Source organism: Thalia democratica, unplaced genomic scaffold, assembly GCF_965202585.1.
Source record: "Thalia democratica unplaced genomic scaffold, ktThaDemo2.hap1.1 HAP1_SCAFFOLD_428, whole genome shotgun sequence".
NCBI classification, from domain to species: Eukaryota; Metazoa; Chordata; class Thaliacea; order Salpida; family Salpidae; genus Thalia; species Thalia democratica.
This window is the reverse complement of record NW_028139489.1, coordinates 29,177-49,057: the sequence shown is the minus strand read 5'-3', so window position 1 is coordinate 49,057 and position 19,881 is coordinate 29,177. Positions and strand designations below refer to the sequence as shown.

Here is a 19,881-nt window from a genome sequence, read left to right as displayed (position 1 = left end):
TTAGCTAGCTTTAATTCTAACCTAATCATAATGTAAACTAAAAACAAACAAAAAGTGCCTTGGTTTGTTAACAAAATTAAACTTGTCTGACTTTTTTTGCTTAACTTTTAATAAACAATGAGTTTTTATAAACTTTCATGTATTATTTTTTTCAAAGGTAAAACTATTTTGTTATTGTACTAGCCAAATCATATCTATTTATTTTTAGATACTAAAGTATAATAAAAACATGGTCAACTTTAGAACTTGAACAAACAATTTTTCATATAAAATAACAATATTAAACTTTAAGACTATTCCAGCTAGTAAAAAACTAATTTACGTAAGCTTCCGTACAAACTAAAACTTACATGTTGCTCTCTTGACTGCTAAGCTCAAATGAAAAAAATTTGATAAGTTCAACTATTTATACAAAAACTGCGCCAACTAGTGGCAATTGCGTCACTATTCGAATATGGCCATTTTTTTGTCTGGCACCAGTACTCAGGGTTAAAACAATAAATAATGCAAGTAACTTCTAGCAACGTTCTGACTTTTTTTGCTTAACTTTTAATAAACAATAAGTTTTTATAAATTTTCATGTATTATTTTTTTCAAAGGTAAAACTATTTTTTTATTGTACTAGCCAAATCATATCTATTTATTTTTAGATACTAAAGTATAATAAAAACATGGTCAACTTTAGAACTTGAACAAACAATTTTTTATACAATTAACAATATTGAACGTACGAAAAAAAAAAAGCGCTCAAATATTTGGTCCTAGGACCTGATGTACGAAAAAACCTTTCGGTTATTGAGTCATACACCAGGATACAGTTTAATGTCATGTCCAGGACAGAATACTAAACTTAACTAACTAAATATAACTATTTAAGCTAGTACAAAACTAATTTGCATAAGCTTTTGCACAAATATCGAAAGCCGTCCTCTAGTTTTTGTTTAATTTTATACATGTCAGTCTTATATTCAATAAAAAACTAAATTTTGCCAAATCTCGGTTCAGTTTATTTTCAAACATGACCAATGGGATTTATCAGTGCTAACACTTTTATTTCTTAAAATATTAGACTGTAGTCTAAATTAAACTATTTATCTATAATAATAATAAACTGAAAGTATCCAAACGAAAGTATGATATTTAAAATGATTGAGTTACAGTAAAGCCTTATGTTTTATATTATATGACCTTGATGTTTTAATGCAAATGAAATAGTTTTGGAGTAGGCAATCTAAGTATTATTTTTATATAAAATAATTCATTTATTGTAATTTATTTCTATTGTATTAGATATTATTTTATGATAATTAATACTAAACATCAATTTCTTTGCATAAAAAACTCTTCTATCAAAGGTTTTCGCATTCTTTTCTGCGGATATATCAGTGAAAACTTTTATTTTACTTAGACCATTTTTTAGTTATTGATAATATAAAAACTTATTTTTTTTTAATTAAAATTTATTAAAATTGTAAAAGAAAACAACAACAAATAAAAGAGCTCAATTAAAAATTTGTTAAAATCAAGGGAAAAAATAACAAGAAAAGAAGCTTTTAGTTAAGATCGATAGTTCGTTTTAGCTTCTTTGTTTTTATTTTGTTAACAGTATTTTAGAATTGATATGCTTCAAGCGGTATGTGGTTGTTTTTGTGCAGTTCCATAAAATTTCTTCCGGCTTTATCATAATCCCACCCGTTGTTGTGCAGACATTCGTGCGAATATTTCTCGTTCATTCCTGAGTCTTTCATGAAAGTTTTCAACATCTCCGTTCGCACGTCACACGGCGGTCGTGGCAACTGGTTGATTGCGGCCACCTTGGCGGCGTTTTCTTTCTTTTCGGCGACCGATTGGTTCCTGATATGGAGCATGTCGCTCAGTATTGTAAATTTAATTTCAGCGGAAATTGCGCAGGATATGCTTCTGGTGAAGGCGCGAACTTTACCACCGGCTTCTTCAAAAGTGCCGCTGATAACGTAACTGATGAACTCACTAGAGCAGAACGTGACATCACAAACAAAGCTGTCCATGATGTGTTTTGATAAGGGTAGCTTGCGCAACGCTTTCACAATTTCCTCTCTCCCAAAGTTATACTTTTTGGAATCGGACTTATTACAACCGACTCTGACTTTCTGTCGGTTGTTTGGTGTGCACTCCTTGCACACTTCCAAGTATTTTTTCATTGTAGAATCTTTATCATTGCTAGAAATTGTCAAGCTAAACTGTGAATCTTTACAGTAAAAGTTGCTTGCATCATCTGAGGTTTTTACTTTGTCAAGGCAACTGAATAAGTTTTTGACATGATTGATGAACACTTCTTTTGCACTATCAGAAAGCAGCATAAAGTTGCTTCCCATAGTTTTTGGTATTTCATACTCTGCAACATCTATTTTAACTGGAGGCTCATAATCTCTGCAGTTAAGTTTGATCAAGTCTGGAAAGAGTTTTCGCCAGTTGCTTATATCATTTACAGTTGCATCTTGACTGCTATCGTATAACTTAAGCTCAATTAAATTCCAATCTCTTAATGCTTTCAAATCTTTTACGATTTTAATGTGATTTTCAGCAACTGAGAGACGGTTAATATTGGGAAACATATCAATGAGGCTGTTTTTGAGAAAGCCAATTGATTTATAACTTAAGTTATTTTTTTCTAAATTTAATGTTGTGATTCTTTTATTTTGATCACTTCCTCTGAACAGCAAATCTAATGTTTTTACAATAATTGTAAAATACTCGCTTCTATGCAGGTTAATTCTGATACCTTGCTTCTTCAGAGTTTTGTCAAAGCTGAGACCGCTCAAGTCAAGAACGCCTTGTTCTAAATAGACCCGGCTTTTGATGCACTGCTTAATGCTTTCTAGTTGGTCGTCACGGTATACATCAGACTTTGCTGTGTACCTAACTACTTTCAGCATATCATTACCGAAACTGCTGGTAAGTTGACGGTTGCAACTCAACAGCGCATCTGCTTTGCCTTTTCCAAGCACATAGAAACTAGCATCACCGTTGAAAACGTGATACTGCCTGTATTCTATGGGAGCATCAATAATTTTACTCATTTTTTCAATCAATTGAGTTTCAACTTCATCTGCGCCTCGAAATACTTTTATTTGGTACCAGGCGTTTTCTACATCAACTTTTGACTTATTGATGTTGTTGAAGTTGTTTTTGATTGCGGCAGGAGATATTTTGATATTTTCTCTCCTGTCAATTTTAAACTTTCTTATTATTGATCCTCTGTTTCGGCTCAACGGGTCACTGTGAAATTTAATACATTAAAGTTTTGTTTTACAAGGTAGTAAAACCTTGTACTCATAACCAAAACCTTGTACTCAAAACAATTGAATTTTTATTCAATATTATATTTTGATAAATGTTTTAGTTATTTTTATTATTAGTCTTAAGAGTTTACGTATAATAAAAAAGTACAAAAACTTAATATTTCAATTATACGAAAAATAAGTTTAAAAAAAACAAACAACAACTTACAATTTCTTTTTGTTAGCGTATAAGTCTCCCTTCATAATGACACAACCGTCATTATCTATATCATTATTATTTTGTGGTCGTCGTTTTCCAAGGCGGTCATAAACTGTTTTCCTTTAAAATAGTTTTTGTTTAACAATTTAAAAGTTTCATTATCAAATCGAAAAAATATACCATTCATGAGGAACGGTCTATAAAGCGTTACAAACAATTTATAAAACCTGAGTTACTGTAGTCTCAAATTTAAATATAAAATAGAATATCATAAGTATAGTATTGAGAAAAACAAACTACTGTTGAATAAATAATTTAAAAACATTGCGATTCAATATTTGTATTCAAGCTAACTTTGTAAATAACCAACTTTCAATTTCATTTTTAAATAACTCAACTTAATTCTATTTAAACTAGTTGTTAATTAAAACCTTTGTTTTCCTAGACGACCCTTGACTTTGTAACATTTCATTTTGTTTTTGTAACGTTTTCTACCACTTTTGTACGATATAGAACATTTTTCTAATGTCTTAGGTTCGTAACAATCTCCGTGATCAACATGATGTAATGAGATGTTAAGTCTTTCATCATGATCATTGTTTTTTTTATGAGATTCTGAAAAATAGTTTGTTTCGACGTTTAGCTAATTTACATGACTAAAAATATTATAAAAACACATTTACCTAGGTAACTTAAAAACTTATATAACTTAATAACGGTAAGAAAAAACATCTTAATAATTTTATAAGAACACTGTAAACATTACCTCTGCTTTTAGGTGGTTTATATAATTGAATACTTTTCTTTTGAACTGTAATGTTTTTCATTTTTGACAGTAAATCTTCCATATTTGTCATTATTTATTTGCGTTATATGTTACTAAGCTGTTCTGAAAATACGCCACTAGTTAGTTTAAGTACAGTCATCTATTCATTTTTCTAAAATACATATATTAAATAAAAATTAGAGACATGTATCATAAAACCATTTTTGTTGTGCAAAAAAGTAAAACATGTTTCAGCTAATACTTATCAACTACTTTTGTTAGCAACTAATTATATCATAAACGTTAATTAAGTAGCTTTAGGTTTTATCAGAGTAAGATAAAAAGTAAGATCAATTAAGTAAGATCAAAAGTTTAAAATTACATAATTAATTTGTGTTAATGTAATTATAAACTGTTAATAACTGTTAAAAACTGTTAAAATTACGAGTAAATTCAGTTTGAAACTTGCTTTGTTATATTTTAAATCCCACAATACTAACTATAAGTAACAAATATAGTTTTATAATTTTTAAAACAATTGTAGTTATAACATTAAACTTTAAAATTATTTAAGTTAAAAGAAGCATAATTAACTTAAGCTTTTAACACAAACTAAATTTTACATAAATTATTATTTGGTGTGCTGCTATAATTAGACTGAATATCTGATGCAATACTACTCTAAAATACTAATTTACAAGTATGATTTAGTTATAAGTACTAAATTATAACTTAAATGTCCTTTCTCGAGAATTTTCTTAAACCTGTCGTCTCAATAACTATAGGTTTTTATATTTACTTATAAACAACTTTGTCATATTAATCTTACATTATATTATAATTATATTTTTTCTAACTATTTTATCAAAGTCATCAAGTGATATCTATCACTTAATACAATACACTTTTAGCTAGCTTTAGTTCTAACCTAATCATAATGTAAACTAAAAACAAACAAAAAGTGCCTTGGTTTGTTAACAAAATTAAACTTGTCTGACTTTTTTTGCTTAACTTTTAATAAACAATGAGTTTTTATAAACTTTCATGTATTATTTTTTTCAAAGGTAAAACTATTTTGTTATTGTACTAGCCAAATCATATCTATTTATTTTTAGATACTAAAGTATAATAAAAACATGGTCAACTTTAGAACTTGAACAAACAATTTTTCATATAAAATAACAATATTAAACTTTAAGACTATTCCAGCTAGTAAAAAACTAATTTACGTAAGCTTCCGTACAAACTAAAACTTACATGTTGCTCTCTTGACTGCTAAGCTCAAATGAAAAAAATTTGATAAGTTCAACTATTTATACAAAAACTGCGCCAACTAGTGGCAATTGCGTCACTATTCGAATATGGCCATTTTTTTGTCTGGCACCAGTACTCAGGGTTAAAACAATAAATAATGCAAGTAACTTCTAGCAACGTTCTGACTTTTTTTGCTTAACTTTTAATAAACAATAAGTTTTTATAAATTTTCATGTATTATTTTTTTCAAAGGTAAAACTATTTTTTTATTGTACTAGCCAAATCATATCTATTTATTTTTAGATACTAAAGTATAATAAAAACATGGTCAACTTTAGAACTTGAACAAACAATTTTTTATACAATTAACAATATTGAACGTACGAAAAAAAAAAAGCGCTCAAATATTTGGTCCTAGGACCTGATGTACGAAAAAACCTTTCGGTTATTGAGTCATACACCAGGATACAGTTTAATGTCATGTCCAGGACAGAATACTAAACTTAACTAACTAAATATAACTATTTAAGCTAGTACAAAACTAATTTGCATAAGCTTTTGCACAAATATCGAAAGCCGTCCTCTAGTTTTTGTTTAATTTTATACATGTCAGTCTTATATTCAATAAAAAACTAAATTTTGCCAAATCTCGGTTCAGTTTATTTTCAAACATGACCAATGGGATTTATCAGTGCAAACACTTTTATTTCTTAAAATATTAGACTGTAGTCTAAATTAAACTATTTATCTATAATAATAATAAACTGAAAGTATCCAAACGAATGTATGATATTTAAAATGATTGAGTTACAGTAAAGCCTTATGTTTTATATTATATGACCTTGATCTTTTAATGCAAATGAAATAGTTTTGGAGTAGGCAATCTAAGTATTATTTTTATATAAAATAATTCATTTATTGTAATTTATTTCAATTGTATTAGATATTATTTTATGATAATTAATACTAAACATCAATTTCTTTGCATAAAAAACTCTTCTATCAAAGGTTTTCGCATGTTTTTCTGCGGATATATCAGTGAAAACTTTTATTTTACTTAGACCATTTTTTAGCTTATACTTATTGATAATATAAAAACTTATTTTTTTTTAATTAAAATTTATTAAAATTGTAAAAGAAAACAACAACAAATAAAAGAGCTCAATTAAAAATTTGTTAAAATCAAGGGAAAAAATAACAAGAAAAGAAGCTTTTAGTTAAGATCGATAGTTCGTTTTAGCTTCTTTGTTTTTATTTTGTTAACAGTATTTTAGAATTGATATGCTTCAAGCGGTATGTGGTTGTTTTTGTGCAGTTCCATAAAATTTCTTCCGGCTTTATCATAATCCCACCCGTTGTTGTGCAGACATTCGTGCGAATATTTCTCGTTCATTCCTGAGTCTTTCATGAAAGTTTTCAACATCTCCGTTCGCACGTCACACGGCGGTCGTGGCAACTGGTTGATTGCGGCCACCTTGGCGGCGTTTTCTTTCTTTTCGGCGACCGATTGGTTCCTGATATGGAGCATGTCGCTCAGTATTGTAAATTTAATATCAGCGGAAATTGCGCAGGATATGCTTCTGGTGAAGGCGCGAACTTTACCACCGGCTTCTTCAAAAGTGCCGCTGATAACGTAACTGATGAACTCACTAGAGCAGAACGTGACATCACAAACAAAGCTGTCCATGATGTGTTTTGATAAGGGTAGCTTGCGCAACGCTTTCACAATTTCCTCTCTCCCAAAGTAATACTTTTTGGAATCGGACTTATTACACCCGACTCTGACTTTCTGTCGGTTGTTTGGTGTGCACTCCTTGCACACTTCCAAGTATTTTTTCATTGTACAATCTTTATCATTGTTAGAAATTGTCAAGCTAAACTGTGAATCTTTACAGTAAAAGTTGTTTGCATCATCTGAGGTTTTTACTTTGTCAAGGCAACTGAATAAGTTTTTGACATGATTGATGAACACTTCTTTTGCACTATCAGAAAGCAGCATAAAGTTGCTTCCCATAGTTTTTGGTATTTCATACTCTGCAACATCTATTTTAACTGGAGGCTCATAATCTCTGCAGTTAAGTTTGATCAAGTCTGGAAAGAGTTTCCGCCAGTTGCTTATATCATTTACAGTTGCATCTTGACTGCTATCGTATAACTTAAGCTCAATTAAATTCCAATCTCTTAATGCTTTCAAATCTTTTACAATTTTAATGTGATTTTCAGCAACTGAGAGACGGTTAATATTGGGAAACATATCAATGAGGCTGTTTTTGAGAAAGCCAATTGATTTATAACTTAAGTTATTTTTTTCTAAATTTAATGTTGTGATTCTTTTATTTTGATCACTTCCTCTGAACAGCGAATCTAATGTTTTTACAATAATTGTAAAATACTCGCTTCTATGCAAGTTAATTCTGATACCTTGCTTCTTCAGAGTTTTGTCAAAGCTGAGACCGCTCAAGTCAAGAACGCCTTGTTCTAAATAGACCCGGCTTTTGATGCACTGCTTAATGCTTTCTAGTTGCTCGTCACGGTAAACATCAGACTTTGCTGTGTACCTAACTACTTTCAGCATATCATCACCGAAACTGCTGGTAAGTTGACGGTTGCAACTCAACAGCGCATCTGCTTTGCCTTTTCCAAGCACATAGAAACTAGCATCACCGTTGAAAACGTGATACTGCCTGTATTCTATGGGAGCATCAATAATTTTACTCATTTTTTCAATCAATTGAGTTTCAACTTCATCTGCGCCTCGAAATACTTTTATTTGGTACCAGGCGTTTTCTACATCAACTTTTGACTTATTGATGTTGTTGAAGTTGTTTTTGATTGCGGCAGGAGATATTTTGATATTTTCTCTCCTGTCAATTTTAAACTTTCTTATTATTGATCCTCTGTTTCGGCTCAACGGGTCACTGTGAAATTTAATACATTAAAGTTTTGTTTTACAAGGTAGTAAAACCTTGTACTCATAACCAAAACCTTGTACTCAAAACAATTGAATTTTTATTCAATATTATATTTTGATAAATGTTTTAGTTATTTTTATTATTAGTCTTAAGAGTTTACGTATAATAAAAAAGTACAAAAACTTAATATTTCAATTATACGAAAAATAAGTTTAAAAAAACAAACAACAACTTACAATTTCTTTTTGTGAGCGTATAAGTCTCCCTTCATAATGACACAACCGTCATTATCTATATCATTATTATTTTGTGGTCGTCGTTTTCCAAGGCGGTCATAAACTGTTTTCCTTTAAAATAGTTTTTGTTTAACAATTTAAAAGTTTCATTATCAAATCGAAAAAATATACCATTCATGAGGAACGGTCTATAAAGCGTTACAAACAATTTATAAAACCTGAGTTACTGTAGTCTCAAATTTAAATATAAAATAGAATATCATAAGTATAGTATTGAGAAAAACAAACTACTGTTGAATAAATAATTTAAAAACATTGCGATTCAATATTTGTATTCAAGCTAACTTTGTAAATAACCAACTTTCAATTTCATTTTTAAATAACTCAACTTAATTCTATTTAAACTAGTTGTTAATTAAAACCTTTGTTTTCCTAGACGACCCTTGACTTTGTAACATTTCATTTTGTTTTTGTAACGTTTTCTACCACTTTTGTACGATGTAGAACATTTTTCTAATGTCTTAGGTTCGTAACAATCTCCGTGATCAACATGATGTAATGAGATGTTAAGTCTTTCATCATGATCATTGTTTTTTTTATGAGATTCTGAAAAATAGTTTGTTTCGACGTTTAGCTAATTTACATGACTAAAAATATTATAAAAACACATTTACCTAGGTAACTTAAAAACTTATATAACTTAATAACGGTAAGAAAAAACATCTTAATAATTTTATAAGAACACTGTAAACATTACCTCTGCTTTTAGGTGGTTTATATAATTGAATACTTTTCTTTTGAACTGTAATGTTTTTCATTTTTGACAGTAAATCTTCCATATTTGTCATTATTTATTTGCGTTATATGTTACTAAGTTGTTCTGAAAATACGCCACTAGTTAGTTTAAATACGGTCATCTATTCATTTTTCTAAAATACATATATTAAATAAAAATTAGAGACATGTATCATAAAACCATTTTTGTTGTGCAAAAAAGTAAAACATGTTTCAGCTAATACTTATCAACTACTTTTGTTAGCAACTAATTATATCATAAACGTTAATTAAGTAGCTTTAGGTTTTATCAGAGTAAGATAAAAAGTAAGATCAATTAAGTAAGATCAAAAGTTTAAAATTACATAATTAATTTGTGTTAATGTAATTATAAACTGTTAATAACTGTTAAAAACTGTTAAAATAACGAGTAAATTCAGTTTGAAACTTGCTTTGTTATATTTTAAATCCCACAATACTAACTATAAGTAACAAATATAGTTTTATAATTTTTAAAACAATTGTAGTTATAACATTAAACTTTAAAATTATTTAAGTTAAAAGAAGCATAATTAACTTAAGCTTTTAACACAAACTAAATTTTACATAAATTATTATTTGGTGTGCTGCTATAATTAGACTGAATATCTGATGCAATACTACTCTAAAATACTAATTTACAAGTATGATTTAGTTATAAGTACTAAATTATAATTTAAATGTCCTTTCTCGAGAATTTTCTTAAACCTGTCGTCTCAATAACTATAGGTTTTTATATTTACTTATAAACAACTTTGTCATATTAATCTTACATTATATTATAATTATATTTTTTCTAACTATTTTATCAAAGTCATCAAGTGATATCTATCACTTAATACAATACACTTTTAGCTAGCTTTAATTCTAACCTAATCATAATGTAAACTAAAAACAAACAAAAAGTGCCTTGGTTTGTTAACAAAACTAAACTTGTCTGACTTTTTTTGCTCAACTTTTAATAAACAATGAGTTTTTATAAACTTTCATGTATTATTTTTTTCAAAGGTAAAACTATTTTGTTATTGTACTAGCCAAATCATATCTATTTATTTTTAGATACTAAAGTATAATAAAAACATGGTCAACTTTAGAACTTGAACAAACAATTTTTCATATAAAATAACAATATTAAACTTTAAGACTATTTCAGCTAGTAAAAAACTAATTTACGTAAGCTTCCGTACAAACTAAAACTTACATGTTGCTCTCATGACAGCTAAGCTCAAATGAAAAAAATTTGATAAGTTCAACTATTTATACAAAAACTGCGCCAACTAGTGGCAATTGCGTCAGTATTCGAATATGGCCATTTTTTTGTCTGGCACCAGTACTCAGGGTTAAAACAATAAATAATGCAAGTAACTTCTAGCAACGTTCTGACTTTTTTTGCTTAACTTTTAATAAACAATAAGTTTTTATAAATTTTCATGTATTATTTTTTTCAAAGGTAAAACTATTTTTTATTGTACTAGCCAAATCATATCTATTTATTTTTAGATACTAAAGTATAATAAAAACATGGTCAACTTTAGAACTTGAACAAACAATTTTTCATATAAAATAACAATATTAAACTTTAAGACTATTTCAGCTAGTAAAAAACTAATTTACGTAAGCTTCCGTACAAACTAAAACTTACATGTTGCTCTCATGACAGCTAAGCTCAAATGAAAAAAATTTGATAAGTTCAACTATTTATACAAAAACTGCGCCAACTAGTGGCAATTGCGTCAGTATTCGAATATGGCCATTTTTTTGTCTGGCACCAGTACTCAGGGTTAAAACAATAAATAATGCAAGTAACTTCTAGCAACGTTCTGACTTTTTTTGCTTAACTTTTAATAAACAATAAGTTTTTATAAATTTTCATGTATTATTTTTTTCAAAGGTAAAACTATTATTTTATTGTATTAGCCAAATCATATCTATTTATTTTTAGATACTAAAGTATAATAAAAACATGGTCAACTTTAGAACTTGAACAAACAATTTTTTATACAACTAACAATATTGAACGTACGAAAAAAAAAAGCGCTCAAATATTTGGTCCTAGGACCTGATGTACGAAAAAACCTTTCGGTTATTGAGTCATACACCAGGATACAGTTTAATGTCATGTCCAGGACAGAATACTAAACTTAACTAACTAAATATAACTATTTAAGCTAGTACAAAACTAATTTGCATAAGCTTTTGCACAAATATCGAAAGCCGTCCTCTAGTTTTTGTTTAATTTTATACATGTCAGTCTTATATTCAATAAAAAACTAAATTTTGCCAAATCTCGGTTCAGTTTATTTTCAAACATGACCAATGGGATTTATCAGTGCAAACACTTTTATTTCTTAAAATATTAGACTGTAGTCTAAATTAAACTATTTATCTATAATAATAATAAACTGAAAGTATCCAAACGAAAGTATGATATTTAAAATGATTGAGTTTCAGTAAAGCCTTATGTTTTATATTATATGACCTTGATCTTTTAATGCAAATGAAATAGTTTTGGAGTAGGCAATCTAAGTATTATTTTTATATAAAATAATTCATTTATTGTAATTTATTTCTATTGTATTAGATATTATTTTATGATAATTAATACTAAACATCAATTTCTTTGCATAAAAAACTCTTCTATCAAAGGTTTTCGCATTCTTTTCTGCGGATATATCAGTGAAAACTTTTATTTTACTTAGACCATTTTTTAGCTTATACTTATTGATAATATAAAAACTTATTTTTTTTTAATTAAAATTTATTAAAATTGTAAAAGAAAACAACAACAAATAAAAGAGCTCAATTAAAAATTTGTTAAAATCAAGGGAAAAAATAACAAGAAAAGAAGCTTTTAGTTAAGATCGATAGTTCGTTTTAGCTTCTTTGTTTTTATTTTGTTAACAGTATTTTAGAATTGATATGCTTCAAGCGGTATGTGGTTGTTTTTGTGCAGTTCCATAAAATTTCTTCCGGCTTTATCATAATCCCACCCGTTGTTGTGCAGACATTCGTGCGAATATTTCTCGTTCATTCCTGAGTCTTTCATGAAAGTTTTCAACATCTCCGTTCGCACGTCACACGGCGGTCGTGGCAACTGGTTGATTGCGGCCACCTTGGCGGCGTTTTCTTTCTTTTCGGCGACCGATTGGTTCCTGATATGGAGCATGTCGCTCAGTATTGTAAATTTAATATCAGCGGAAATTGCGCAGGATATGCTTCTGGTGAAGGCGCGAACTTTACCACCGGCTTCTTCAAAAGTGCCGCTGATAACGTAACTGATGAACTCACTAGAGCAGAACGTGACATCACAAACAAAGCTGTCCATGATGTGTTTTGATAAGGGTAGCTTGCGCAACGCTTTCACAATTTCCTCTCTCCCAAAGTAATACTTTTTGGAATCGGACTTATTACACCCGACTCTGACTTTCTGTCGGTTGTTTGGTGTGCACTCCTTGCACACTTCCAAGTATTTTTTCATTGTACAATCTTTATCATTGTTAGAAATTGTCAAGCTAAACTGTGAATCTTTACAGTAAAAGTTGTTTGCATCATCTGAGGTTTTTACTTTGTCAAGGCAACTGAATAAGTTTTTGACATGATTGATGAACACTTCTTTTGCACTATCAGAAAGCAGCATAAAGTTGCTTCCCATAGTTTTTGGTATTTCATACTCTGCAACATCTATTTTAACTGGAGGCTCATAATCTCTGCAGTTAAGTTTGATCAAGTCTGGAAAGAGTTTCCGCCAGTTGCTTATATCATTTACAGTTGCATCTTGACTGCTATCGTATAACTTAAGCTCAATTAAATTCCAATCTCTTAATGCTTTCAAATCTTTTACAATTTTAATGTGATTTTCAGCAACTGAGAGACGGTTAATATTGGGAAACATATCAATGAGGCTGTTTTTGAGAAAGCCAATTGATTTATAACTTAAGTTATTTTTTTCTAAATTTAATGTTGTGATTCTTTTATTTTGATCACTTCCTCTGAACAGCGAATCTAATGTTTTTACAATAATTGTAAAATACTCGCTTCTATGCAAGTTAATTCTGATACCTTGCTTCTTCAGAGTTTTGTCAAAGCTGAGACCGCTCAAGTCAAGAACGCCTTGTTCTAAATAGACCCGGCTTTTGATGCACTGCTTAATGCTTTCTAGTTGCTCGTCACGGTAAACATCAGACTTTGCTGTGTACCTAACTACTTTCAGCATATCATCACCGAAACTGCTGGTAAGTTGACGGTTGCAACTCAACAGCGCATCTGCTTTGCCTTTTCCAAGCACATAGAAACTAGCATCACCGTTGAAAACGTGATACTGCCTGTATTCTATGGGAGCATCAATAATTTTACTCATTTTTTCAATCAATTGAGTTTCAACTTCATCTGCGCCTCGAAATACTTTTATTTGGTACCAGGCGTTTTCTACATCAACTTTTGACTTATTGATGTTGTTGAAGTTGTTTTTGATTGCGGCAGGAGATATTTTGATATTTTCTCTCCTGTCAATTTTAAACTTTCTTATTATTGATCCTCTGTTTCGGCTCAACGGGTCACTGTGAAATTTAATACATTAAAGTTTTGTTTTACAAGGTAGTAAAACCTTGTACTCATAACCAAAACCTTGTACTCAAAACAATTGAATTTTTATTCAATATTATATTTTGATAAATGTTTTAGTTATTTTTATTATTAGTCTTAAGAGTTTACGTATAATAAAAAAGTACAAAAACTTAATATTTCAATTATACGAAAAATAAGTTTAAAAAAACAAACAACAACTTACAATTTCTTTTTGTGAGCGTATAAGTCTCCCTTCATAATGACACAACCGTCATTATCTATATCATTATTATTTTGTGGTCGTCGTTTTCCAAGGCGGTCATAAACTGTTTTCCTTTAAAATAGTTTTTGTTTAACAATTTAAAAGTTTCATTATCAAATCGAAAAAATATACCATTCATGAGGAACGGTCTATAAAGCGTTACAAACAATTTATAAAACCTGAGTTACTGTAGTCTCAAATTTAAATATAAAATAGAATATCATAAGTATAGTATTGAGAAAAACAAACTACTGTTGAATAAATAATTTAAAAACATTGCGATTCAATATTTGTATTCAAGCTAACTTTGTAAATAACCAACTTTCAATTTCATTTTTAAATAACTCAACTTAATTCTATTTAAACTAGTTGTTAATTAAAACCTTTGTTTTCCTAGACGACCCTTGACTTTGTAACATTTCATTTTGTTTTTGTAACGTTTTCTACCACTTTTGTACGATGTAGAACATTTTTCTAATGTCTTAGGTTCGTAACAATCTCCGTGATCAACATGATGTAATGAGATGTTAAGTCTTTCATCATGATCATTGTTTTTTTTATGAGATTCTGAAAAATAGTTTGTTTCGACGTTTAGCTAATTTACATGACTAAAAATATTATAAAAACACATTTACCTAGGTAACTTAAAAACTTATATAACTTAATAACGGTAAGAAAAAACATCTTAATAATTTTATAAGAACACTGTAAACATTACCTCTGCTTTTAGGTGGTTTATATAATTGAATACTTTTCTTTTGAACTGTAATGTTTTTCATTTTTGACAGTAAATCTTCCATATTTGTCATTATTTATTTGCGTTATATGTTACTAAGTTGTTCTGAAAACACGCCACTAGTTAGTTTAAATACGGTCATCTATTCATTTTTCTAAAATACATATATTAAATAAAAATTAGAGACATGTATCATAAAACCATTTTTGTTGTGCAAAAAAGTAAAACATGTTTCAGCTAATACTTATCAACTACTTTTGTTAGCAACTAATTATATCATAAACGTTAATTAAGTAGCTTTAGGTTTTATCAGAGTAAGATAAAAAGTAAGATCAATTAAGTAAGATCAAAAGTTTAAAATTACATAATTAATTTGTGTTAATGTAATTATAAACTGTTAATAACTGTTAAAAACTGTTAAAATAACGAGTAAATTCAGTTTGAAACTTGCTTTGTTATATTTTAAATCCCACAATACTAACTATAAGTAACAAATATAGTTTTATAATTTTTAAAACAATTGTAGTTATAACATTAAACTTTAAAATTATTTAAGTTAAAAGAAGCATAATTAACTTAAGCTTTTAACACAAACTAAATTTTACATAAATTATTATTTGGTGTGCTGCTATAATTAGACTGAATATCTGATGCAATACTACTCTAAAATACTAATTTACAAGTATGATTTAGTTATAAGTACTAAATTATAATTTAAATGTCCTTTCTCGAGAATTTTCTTAAACCTGTCGTCTCAATAACTATAGGTTTTTATATTTACTTATAAACAACTTTGTCATATTAATCTTACATTATATTATAATTATATTTTTTCTAACTATTTTATCAAAGTCATCAAGTGATATCTATCACTTAATACAATACACTTTTAGCTAGCTTTAATTCTAACCTAATCATAATGTAAACTAAAAACAAACAAAAAGTGCCTTGGTTTGTTAACAAAACTAAACTTGTCTGACTTTTTTTGCTCAACTTTTAATAAACAATGAGTTTTTATAAACTTTCATGTATTATTTTTTTCAAAGGTAAAACTATTTTGTTATTGTACTAGCCAAATCATATCTATTTATTTTTAGATACTAAAGTATAATAAAAACATGGTCAACTTTAGAACTTGAACAAACAATTTTTCATATAAAATAACAATATTAAACTTTAAGACTATTTCAGCTAGTAAAAAACTAATTTACGTAAGCTTCCGTACAAACTAAAACTTACATGTTGCTCTCATGACAGCTAAGCTCAAATGAAAAAAATTTGATAAGTTCAACTATTTATACAAAAACTGCGCCAACTAGTGGCAATTGCGTCAGTATTCGAATATGGCCATTTTTTTGTCTGGCACCAGTACTCAGGGTTAAAACAATAAATAATGCAAGTAACTTCTAGCAACGTTCTGACTTTTTTTGCTTAACTTTTAATAAACAATAAGTTTTTATAAATTTTCATGTATTATTTTTTTCAAAGGTAAAACTATTTTTTATTGTACTAGCCAAATCATATCTATTTATTTTTAGATACTAAAGTATAATAAAAACATGGTCAACTTTAGAACTTGAACAAACAATTTTTCATATAAAATAACAATATTAAACTTTAAGACTATTTCAGCTAGTAAAAAACTAATTTACGTAAGCTTCCGTACAAACTAAAACTTACATGTTGCTCTCATGACAGCTAAGCTCAAATGAAAAAAATTTGATAAGTTCAACTATTTATACAAAAACTGCGCCAACTAGTGGCAATTGCGTCAGTATTCGAATATGGCCATTTTTTTGTCTGGCACCAGTACTCAGGGTTAAAACAATAAATAATGCAAGTAACTTCTAGCAACGTTCTGACTTTTTTTGCTTAACTTTTAATAAACAATAAGTTTTTATAAATTTTCATGTATTATTTTTTTCAAAGGTAAAACTATTATTTTATTGTACTAGCCAAATCATATCTATTTATTTTTAGATACTAAAGTATAATAAAAACATGGTCAACTTTAGAACTTGAACAAACAATTTTTTATACAACTAACAATATTGAACGTACGAAAAAAAAAAGCGCTCAAATATTTGGTCCTAGGACCTGATGTACGAAAAAACCTTTCGGTTATTGAGTCATACACCAGGATACAGTTTAATGTCATGTCCAGGACAGAATACTAAACTTAACTAACTAAATATAACTATTTAAGCTAGTACAAAACTAATTTGCATAAGCTTTTGCACAAATATCGAAAGCCGTCCTCTAGTTTTTGTTTAATTTTATACATGTCAGTCTTATATTCAATAAAAAACTAAATTTTGCCAAATCTCGGTTCAGTTTATTTTCAAACATGACCAATGGGATTTATCAGTGCAAACACTTTTATTTCTTAAAATATTAGACTGTAGTCTAAATTAAACTATTTATCTATAATAATAATAAACTGAAAGTATCCAAACGAATGTATGATATTTAAAATGATTGAGTTACAGTAAAGCCTTATGTTTTATATTATATGACCTTGATCTTTTAATGCAAATGAAATAGTTTTGGAGTAGGCAATCTAAGTATTATTTTTATATAAAATAATTCATTTATTGTAATTTATTTCAATTGTATTAGATATTATTTTATGATAATTAATACTAAACATCAATTTCTTTGCATAAAAAACTCTTCTATCAAAGGTTTTCGCATGTTTTTCTGCGGATATATCAGTGAAAACTTTTATTTTACTTAGACCATTTTTTAGCTTATACTTATTGATAATATAAAAACTTATTTTTTTTTAATTAAAATTTATTAAAATTGTAAAAGAAAACAACAACAAATAAAAGAGCTCAATTAAAAATTTGTTAAAATCAAGGGAAAAAATAACAAGAAAAGAAGCTTTTAGTTAAGATCGATAGTTCGTTTTAGCTTCTTTGTTTTTATTTTGTTAACAGTATTTTAGAATTGATATGCTTCAAGCGGTATGTGGTTGTTTTTGTGCAGTTCCATAAAATTTCTTCCGGCTTTATCATAATCCCACCCGTTGTTGTGCAGACATTCGTGCGAATATTTCTCGTTCATTCCTGAGTCTTTCATGAAAGTTTTCAACATCTCCGTTCGCACGTCACACGGCGGTCGTGGCAACTGGTTGATTGCGGCCACCTTGGCGGCGTTTTCTTTCTTTTCGGCGACCGATTGGTTCCTGATATGGAGCATGTCGCTCAGTATTGTAAATTTAATATCAGCGGAAATTGCGCAGGATATGCTTCTGGTGAAGGCGCGAACTTTACCACCGGCTTCTTCAAAAGTGCCGCTGATAACGTAACTGATGAACTCACTAGAGCAGAACGTGACATCACAAACAAAGCTGTCCATGATGTGTTTTGATAAGGGTAGCTTGCGCAACGCTTTCACAATTTCCTCTCTCCCAAAGTAATACTTTTTGGAATCGGACTTATTACACCCGACTCTGACTTTCTGTCGGTTGTTTGGTGTGCACTCCTTGCACACTTCCAAGTATTTTTTCATTGTACAATCTTTATCATTGTTAGAAATTGTCAAGCTAAACTGTGAATCTTTACAGTAAAAGTTGTTTGCATCATCTGAGGTTTTTACTTTGTCAAGGCAACTGAATAAGTTTTTGACATGATTGATGAACACTTCTTTTGCACTATCAGAAAGCAGCATAAAGTTGCTTCCCATAGTTTTTGGTATTTCATACTCTGCAACATCTATTTTAACTGGAGGCTCATAATCTCTGCAGTTAAGTTTGATCAAGTCTGGAAAGAGTTTCCGCCAGTTGCTTATATCATTTACAGTTGCATCTTGACTGCTATCGTATAACTTAAGCTCAATTAAATTCCAATCTCTTAATGCTTTCAAATCTTTTACAATTTTAATGTGATTTTCAGCAACTGAGAGACGGTTAATATTGGGAAACATATCAATGAGGCTGTTTTTGAGAAAGCCAATTGATTTATAACTTAAGTTATTTTTTTCTAAATTTAATGTTGTGATTCTTTTATTTTGATCACTTCCTCTGAACAGCGAATCTAATGTTTTTACAATAATTGTAAAATACTCGCTTCTATGCAAGTTAATTCTGATACCTTGCTTCTTCAGAGTTTTGTCAAAGCTGAGACCGCTCAAGTCAAGAACGCCTTGTTCTAAATAGACCCGGCTTTTGATGCACTGCTTAATGCTTTCTAGTTGCTCGTCACGGTAAACATCAGACTTTGCTGTGTACCTAACTACTTTCAGCATATCATCACCGAAACTGCTGGTAAGTTGACGGTTGCAACTCAACAGCGCATCTGCTTTGCCTTTTCCAAGCACATAGAAACTAGCATCACCGTTGAAAACGTGATACTGCCTGTATTCTATGGGAGCATCAATAATTTTACTCATTTTTTCAATCAATTGAGTTTCAACTTCATCTGCGCCTCGAAATACTTTTATTTGGTACCAGGCGTTTTCTACATCAACTTTTGACTTATTGATGTTGTTGAAGTTGTTTTTGATTGCGGCAGGAGATATTTTGATATTTTCTCTCCTGTCAATTTTAAACTTTCTTATTATTGATCCTCTGTTTCGGCTCAACGGGTCACTGTGAAATTTAATACATTAAAGTTTTGTTTTACAAGGTAGTAAAACCTTGTACTCATAACCAAAACCTTGTACTCAAAACAATTGAATTTTTATTCAATATTATATTTTGATAAATGTTTTAGTTATTTTTATTATTAGTCTTAAGAGTTTACGTATAATAAAAAAGTACAAAAACTTAATATTTCAATTATACGAAAAATAAGTTTAAAAAAACAAACAACAACTTACAATTTCTTTTTGTGAGCGTATAAGTCTCCCTTCAT

General features: G+C 29.0%; 4 protein-coding genes across 4 annotated transcripts; all 4 read right to left on the bottom strand.

Annotated features, from left to right (window-relative positions):
• Window positions 1–1,610: 1,610 nt before the first annotated feature.
• Window positions 1,611–3,524, bottom strand: LOC145846396 (nuclear RNA export factor 1-like). The gene is made up of 3 exons (XM_082953208.1): window positions 3,490–3,524; window positions 2,734–3,204; window positions 1,611–2,604 (listed from the first exon to the last, which is right to left on the bottom strand). The coding sequence occupies exons 1-3, from the start codon at window positions 3,522–3,524 to the stop codon at window positions 1,611–1,613; spliced, it is 1,500 nt and encodes a 499-aa protein (XP_082809334.1).
• Window positions 3,525–6,770: 3,246 nt separating this feature from the next.
• On the bottom strand, window positions 6,771–8,683 carry LOC145846395 (nuclear RNA export factor 1-like). The gene is made up of 3 exons (XM_082953207.1): window positions 8,649–8,683; window positions 7,894–8,364; window positions 6,771–7,764 (listed from the first exon to the last, which is right to left on the bottom strand). Exons 1-3 carry the CDS (start codon window positions 8,681–8,683, stop codon window positions 6,771–6,773), a joined length of 1,500 nt encoding a protein of 499 aa, XP_082809333.1.
• A 3,686-nt stretch (window positions 8,684–12,369) lies between these two features.
• On the bottom strand, window positions 12,370–14,282 carry LOC145846394 (nuclear RNA export factor 1-like). Its single transcript, XM_082953205.1, has 3 exons — window positions 14,248–14,282; window positions 13,493–13,963; window positions 12,370–13,363 (listed from the first exon to the last, which is right to left on the bottom strand). Exons 1-3 carry the CDS (start codon window positions 14,280–14,282, stop codon window positions 12,370–12,372), a joined length of 1,500 nt encoding a protein of 499 aa, XP_082809331.1.
• A 3,686-nt stretch (window positions 14,283–17,968) lies between these two features.
• LOC145846393 (nuclear RNA export factor 1-like) lies at window positions 17,969–19,881 on the bottom strand. The gene is made up of 3 exons (XM_082953204.1): window positions 19,847–19,881; window positions 19,092–19,562; window positions 17,969–18,962 (listed from the first exon to the last, which is right to left on the bottom strand). Exons 1-3 carry the CDS (start codon window positions 19,879–19,881, stop codon window positions 17,969–17,971), a joined length of 1,500 nt encoding a protein of 499 aa, XP_082809330.1.